Raw genomic sequence first — 7,386 nt, forward strand, 5'->3', positions numbered from 1 at the left:
TCAAGACAATATGGTACTGGCACAAAAACAGAGATATAGATCAATGGAACAGGGTAGAAAGCCCAGAGATAAACCCACACACCTATGGTCAACTAATCTATGACAGAGGAGGCAAGGATATACAATGGAGAAAAGACAGTGTCTTCAATAAGTGGTGTTGGGAAAACTGGACAACTACATGTAAAAGAATGAAATTAGAACACTCCCTAACACCATACACAAAAATAAACTCAAAATGGATTAGAGACCTAAATGTAAGACCAGACACTATAAAACTCTTAGAGGAAAACATAGGAAGAATACTCTTTGACATAAATCACAGAACAATCTTTTTTGATCCACCTCCTAGAGTAATGGAAATAAAAACAAAAATAGGCTCGTGCCCGGGAGTCCATGTGGGCGCCGGCGCGGCACGGAGCAGCGCCGTGTCGCCATGGCGGAGCTGCAGCAGCTCCGGGTGCAGGAGGCGGTGGACTCTATGGTGAAGAGTCTGGAGAGAGAGAACATCCGGAAGATGCAGGGCCTAATGTTCCGGTGCAGCGCAGGCTGTTGTGAGGACAGCCAGGCGTCCATGCAGCAAGTGCACCAGTGCATTGAGCGCTGCCATGCACCTCTGGCTCAAGCCCAGGCCCTGGTGACCAGCGAGTTGGAGAAGTTCCAGGACCGCCTGGCCCGGTGCACTATGCATTGCAACGACAAAGCCGAAGATTCAATGGATGCGGGGAGTAAAGAGCTTCAGGTGAAGCGGCAGCTGGAGAGTTGCGTGACCACGTGTGTGGATGACCACATGAACCTCATCCCAACCATGACCAAGAAGATGAAGGAGTCTCTCTCATCCATTGGGAAGTAGATGTCTGCTATTGGCCATCGGGGCTGAAGGCAGGAGTCTATTTAAGAAGAGAAATGGGGATTTGGGTTTTCTAAGGAAGGTTTATGAATGAGGAAATTAAGGATGGCAGCAAGTTTAAGGCCTATATCACTTGCCTCTGGACACTGGTTCCTTTGTGTTTGAAACCTAGAAAGTGAAAAAACCTGGTGCTAAAATTGGGGTCAGAGATAGCACAGGAGAGTTTTTGTGATCCTGAATTTCACGTGGCAAGCGCTTATCCTGGCAACAGGGAGTCTCCCTTGTACCAAACCACAGCCCTCCAAGGTACCAGATTCTCTTAGTACACAGATACCAACAGGCTGGCAGGTTCATCTGACCTGCTTATGAGCTGGTGGAGTGTGAGGAGAGGTGTTTCTGTTTGTTGCCAACCTCCTGTTTACCAGAAGGATCACTACAACGTTTCCCACAAACTGGAAATAAAGCAAAATCCATGAGGTCACTAATTTAGAAGGGGAAAGGGGGCTTCTGGGGATTTGTTTTGCGTGGTTTTGTTTTATATACAAGGGCATGAAGCTACTTTAAGATGTAGAGTTGGGAGAGGTAGTTTCGATAAAAACTTTGAAAGCATCCTTGCGGATATTCATTTCTGGCCGTCAGGACGTGGATGCGCATTTCTTAAAATTCTCACACATGATATCTTTCAGCCTGGAGACCCTGCAAAAATATAAGAAGCGCTATCACACTGGTAGGGGAAGCAAACCTTCCCTCTGACTGGCAGCCATGATGAGCCCTGAGGCTGTCAGCAGCAGAGTCAGCTGAGTGACAAGACAATCTTGCAGTGACACTCACCCTTGAAGGGAAAGGGGCTTTTGATTGTGCTATATGCTAGTATTCAAGAATGAACAGTGAAAGAGGAATTGTTAGCTGCTTAATTAAGAGAGTTATGAAGTACTGGCTTTGGAAAAATCTGGTTTTCATAAAACAAAATAGAATGAAAGCCTACACCCAGTATTGCTTACTTTGCCCCCTGTGATAACAGAGCTCTGTTGAAACAATCCCTTGGCAACACGAAGGTCAAAGGAGAAAAAGTAAGCAACTCGGCAAGCTGTGACTCCTTTAGAGCAAAAAACGGGACAGCCCTCCGTTACCAAATACTACTTTTGCGACATGCGTTGTTCTTGCCCCAGTTCTGGCACCTTATCGTTTTGTTAAGGACCTTGTGTTTTTACCAACTTATTACTTGAAATGATAATATAGCCTGTCTGTTTGCTGTTTCAAGACTGTGATATATTTTCCTAGTGGTTTGGTTTTAAAAATACATAAGACTTAATTTAAAAAAAATAAATAAATAAAATAAAATAAAATAAAATAAACAAATGGGACCTACTGAAACATAAAGCTTTTGCAAAGCAAAGCAAACTACAAACAAGATGAAAAGACTACCCTCACAGTGGGAGAAAATATTTGCCAATGAATCAACGGACAAAGGATTAATCTCCAAAATATATAAACAGCTCATGCAGCTCAATATTAAAAAAACAAACAACCCAATCCAAGAATGGGCAGAAGACCTAAATAGACATTTCTCCAAAGAAGACATACAGATGGCCAAGAAGCACATGAAAAGCTGCTCAACATCACTAATTAGTAGAGAAATGCAAATCAAAACTACAATGAGGTATCTCCTCACACCAGTTAGAATGGGCATCATCAGAAAATCTACAGACAACAAATGCTGGAGACGGTGTGGAGGAAAGGGAACCCTCTTGCACTGTTGGTGGGAATGTAAATTGATACAGCCACTATGGAGAACAGTATGGAGATTCCTTAAAAAACTTAAAGTAGAATTACCATATGACCCAGCAATCCCAGTACTGGGCATATACCCAGAGAAAACCATAATTCGAAAAGACACATGCACCCCAATGTTCATTGCAGCACTATTTACAATAGCCAGGTGATGGAAGCAACCTAAATGGCCATCGACAAGCAAATGGATAAAGAAGAGGTGGTACATATATACAATGGATTATTACTCCGCCATAAAAAGGAACAGGGCTTCCCTGGTGGCACAATGGTTAAGAATCAGCCTGCCAATGCAGTGGACACAGTTTCAAGCCCTGGTCCGGGAAGATTCCACATGCCGCGGAGCAGCTAAGTCTGTGTGCCTCAACTACTGAGCGTGCACTCTAGAGCCTGCAAGCTACAACTACTGAAGCCCACGCGCCAGAACCCGTGCTCCGCAACAAGAGAAGCCACCACAATGAGAAGCCTGCACACCGCCACGAAGAGTAGCCCCCTCTCGCCGGAGCTAGAGAAAGCCCGTGTGCAGCAACAAAGACCCAACGCAGCCAAAAATAAATGTTAAAAATAAATAAATTTATTTTTTTAAAAAAAGGAACGAAACTGGTTCATTTGTAGCGATGTGGATGAAACTAGAGACTGTCATACAGAGTGAAGTAGGTCAGAAAGAGAAAAACAAATATCGTATATTAACGCATACATGTGGAATCTAGAAAAATGGTACAGGTGAACCGGTTTGCAGGGCAGAAATAGAGACACAGATGTAGAGAACAAACGTATGGAAACCAAGGGGGGAACGGGGAGGGTGGGAGGGTGGGGTTGGGGGAGGGATGATTTGGGAGATTGGGATTGACATGTATACACTAATATGTATAAAATAGATAACCAGTAAGAACCTGCTGTATAAAAAATAAATAAATAAAATAAAATTTATAAAAGAATAAATAATTTAGAAATTGAGTTTTTCGTTAATAAAAATGTTTAAATGTGTAACATGTTTATTGAAGAGCTGGAATCTATCTTAGAATAGAATAAAAGAATTTTGTTCTTTTCCATCACTACCTTTAAATAAGTTCTATCAGCTTTTTCTTTTCAGCATTACCACTAAACATTGCTTTTGTTCTGGGCGCTGTGTCAGACATTTTATTCCGTATATTTCATGACATCCTTGAAACATATGCTGTACTGGTTTTCTTTTCTTCGTTTTACAAATTAGGAATTATAAGATTCATAGTTACTAATCAATTTCATGAAGTTTTCTCAGCTAATAACTGTTTGGGTAGGGAGGGGGAAAAAAAAGCTTATTTGATTTTGTGATTTATAATAAAATGTATATATTTGGTCTTCGGTCAGTTCCTGGCACAGAGCTGCTAAAATCCTTGTAATTTCCTAAGTACTGAGACAGATCATGATGTCTTTTGTTATGTTAATGAGGTGACTTTTGGAAAGCCTCTAGGTTATCTAAGGACCCAGGCTGGTTACCTGGGGAACCAACACTGTGATGAGAGGATTGGAGCTTTCAGTCCCACATTGTGACCTTCTGAGAGGGGAGAGAGGCTGGAGATTGAGTTCAATCACCAATGGCCAATGATCTAATCAATCTTGACTAGGTAATGAGTCCTCCATAAAAACCCAAAAGGACAGGGTTCAGACCTTCTGAATTGGTCATCTCCAAGGTATTGGGAGAGCATGGAAGCTCCAAGACCTTGCTCTATGCATCTCTTCAATCTGGTTGTTCCTGAGTTATATCCTTTTATAATAAACTGGTAACCTAGTAAGTAAAATGTTTCTCTGAGTTCTGTGAATCACTCTAGCAAATTAATTGAACAAAGGGAGATGTTCATGGGAACCTGTGATTTACAGCCTGTAAATCAGAAGCACAGGTGACAACCTGGACTTGAGATTGGCATGTGAAGTGGGACCAGTCTTGTAACCTGTGAGATCTGAGTATCTCTGGGTAGATAGCGTCAGAATTGAGTTGAATTGTAGGACGCCCAGCTGGTGTTAGAGGGTTGCTTGATGCTGGCAAAAATTCACACTTCTGAATCAGATTGGAGTGAGAATCATAGTTCTTGCACACACTTTCATCCAGCAATTCAACTTATCCTATAAAAGTCATAATGGAGATCTGCAAAGATTTATCTACAATAATGTTCACCATAGCTCTGTTTATAAAAAACTGGAAGTAATGTAAATTTCGTACAACAGGGAATTGGTAAAACACATCATCATATATCTCTCTATAGGATACAACATTATGCAACCATTTAAAATGTTGGGTAGATGACTAACAACCCAGCAAAATGTTCACAATATAATTAAATTTTAAAAAATAATTTACAAAAGTTAATGAGTACATTAAATGTGTGTGTGTATACACACATATACACTCACATGAACTCATATACACTCAGACAAAAGTCTAGAAGATTGTAACAAATTCAGACAAATGACTGCAGAACATGCACCAAAATAAGAACAGTAACAAAATTGCTGGCTGGTATAATTATGGGTAATTTTAATTTACTTTTTGCCTCTGTATTCTCTAGAATGTTTAAAATAAATCTGTATACATATATGTGAATATATGTATATGTATATGTATATATGTGTATATGTAATTACTTTTTTAATTAAAAATACCCATTTATGTTTAATGTCATGAAAATACTTTAACAAAAATAGTTTAATATAGCAAAATAGTCTTTTTAGGAATAAAAGTAATAGAATCAGACCATTCAAAATTCAGAAAGTATTAAAGCATATTAAGGAAACAATTAAGTGTTCCATTTCCCTAATTCCTCCAAATCCAATTCCCCACAGGAAATCACAAATAACTTTGTTGTATCATTGTAGACTTTTTCTATCTAAATATACTTTTTAAAGTAATTGAAAACTTTTTTTTTAATTGTAGCTAAAGTGGAAGACTAGGTCAGGGGTCAGCAAACATTTTTTGTAAAGGGCCGGATAGTAAATATTTTCAGCTTTGTGAACCATCTCTGTTGCAACTGTTCAGCTCTGTCACTGTAGTGTAAATAAAGCGCTACAGCAGTAAATAATATAAATCCGTAGACCAATAAGCATGGTTATTTTCTTTTTTTTTTTCTTTTTTTTTTCTTTTTTTAAGCATGGTTATTTTCTAATAAAACTTCATTTACAAACGAACAGTGGGCCAGACTTGGCTTATGGGCTGTAGTCTTCACACCCCTGGACTTAGGTGAACAAATAAACAAACCAAAAAATGTCAACTTCTTGAGCATGCTGGCCAAAGAATACAGCTTATTTGGTTCCTGTTTCCTCATTAATTCCAATGTCCATGTTTCTGGGTTGCTATGTGGTACTTCTTCTTGTTCAATATCAGTAATAATCATGACCTTTTACACATTGCGTTACCTGCCTTCAACCTAGGGTCCACATAACAGGTTCCACCCCACCCGCTGCTCACATCCAGGCTACTGGGATAAGGGACCCACACCAACCTACTAGGATCAGCCACCTTGGTAACATTCACTGAGCAGCTACCGTGTGCAGGGCACTGTGCTGCTATTGCAACCTCATAGTACCTGTCTTGTTCACCTTTATATTTGTAGTGCCTGGCTCATACTGATCACTAAATTAGAGTTGAATAAATGAATGATGTATAAGCAAAGTTAAGTGTTCAACCCTCAAGTACTGTGGCTTGGAAGTGAAAAACCTACTGGCACACAGTAGGTACTCAATAGATATCCATCTCCTTAGCATCTGCGCTTAACAAATTCTATAACAACAACCGCTAGTGCCACAGTCACAAGTGCTTTAGACACGTGTTCTTCAAAGTCCTATGTGAATCTGAATCAGTTGGGCTTTGTATTAAAATGCAGACTTTGATTCCAGGGGTCTGGGATGAGGCCCCAGACTCAGCCTCTCTAGCAAGCTCCCAGGGATTCCGATTCTACTGGTCCAAGTAGCAAGGTTACTTAAATAGGGGTTCATAAATAGGGGTTATTGGTCCAGGGAGTGAGACCATATGTAAAAAAGTATAGATAATACAGATACAATAGGGGAATAACGGGGTTTTGTCCAAAGCCTGGAGTTCAGAGCAGTGCAAATGATGCCACTCAGAGAATTGAGTCAGGGATTGAGTCACGGGAAACGCGGCAACTTTGGGGTTGAAACTGGAAAGATAAATATCGCATTCACCAATTCTAAAACCGCATTTTTTCACATCGTAACATCGCTAAATCAGTATGTGTCATACTTCCGCTGGTGGCCAGGTAGGTGGGTAATCATATCACAGTTTCACTTCCTGACACCATCAGGCACAATTAGGAAAGCGTCGGCATCAAAACTTGCAGATGAGGTGTCAGTAGCTTGGGAGAAAATTCCAGAGACAGGAGTGGGGCCCTCTTAAGACATGTGACATCTCGAAGGCACCTGATGGCAGAGAGGATGTTGCTGTGTGGAAAACCAGAATTAAAAAGTGATCAGAGGGGCTTCCCTGGTGGCGCAGTGGTTGAGAGTCCGCCTGCCGATGCAGGGGACACGGGTTCGTGCCCCGGTCCGGGAAGATCCCACGTGCCGCGGAGCGGCTGGGCCCGTGAGGCATGGCCGCTGGGCCTGCGCGTCCGGAGCCTGTGCTCCGCAACGGGAGAGGCCACAACAGTGAGAGGCCCGCGTATCGCAAAAAAAAAAAAAAAAAGTGATCAGAGATTAAAAGATTCCGCAATTAGATAGTGGCGATGGTGGCACAGGCTTGTGAGTAAATTAAAAACCAC

At 41.1% G+C, this 7,386-nt stretch overlaps 1 protein-coding gene across 1 annotated transcript; it reads left to right on the forward strand.

Moving 5' to 3' along the window:
- Positions 1 to 380: 380 nt before the first annotated feature.
- Positions 381 to 2,161, forward strand: LOC125960911 (protein FAM136A-like). Its single transcript, XM_049696428.1, has one exon. It carries the CDS (start codon positions 434 to 436, stop codon positions 848 to 850), a length of 417 nt encoding a protein of 138 aa, XP_049552385.1. The 5' UTR covers positions 381 to 433; the 3' UTR covers positions 851 to 2,161.
- Positions 2,162 to 7,386: the final 5,225 nt, after the last annotated feature.

The sequence above is a fragment of the Orcinus orca genome, chromosome 13 (assembly GCF_937001465.1).
Source record: "Orcinus orca chromosome 13, mOrcOrc1.1, whole genome shotgun sequence".
NCBI classification, from domain to species: domain Eukaryota; kingdom Metazoa; phylum Chordata; class Mammalia; order Artiodactyla; family Delphinidae; genus Orcinus; species Orcinus orca.

Excerpts from the sequence above, each read along its gene's own strand:
- LOC125960911 (XM_049696428.1), top strand. The coding sequence starts at position 434 with ATGGCGGAGCTGCAGCAGCTCCGGGTGCAGGAGGCGGTGGACTCTATG.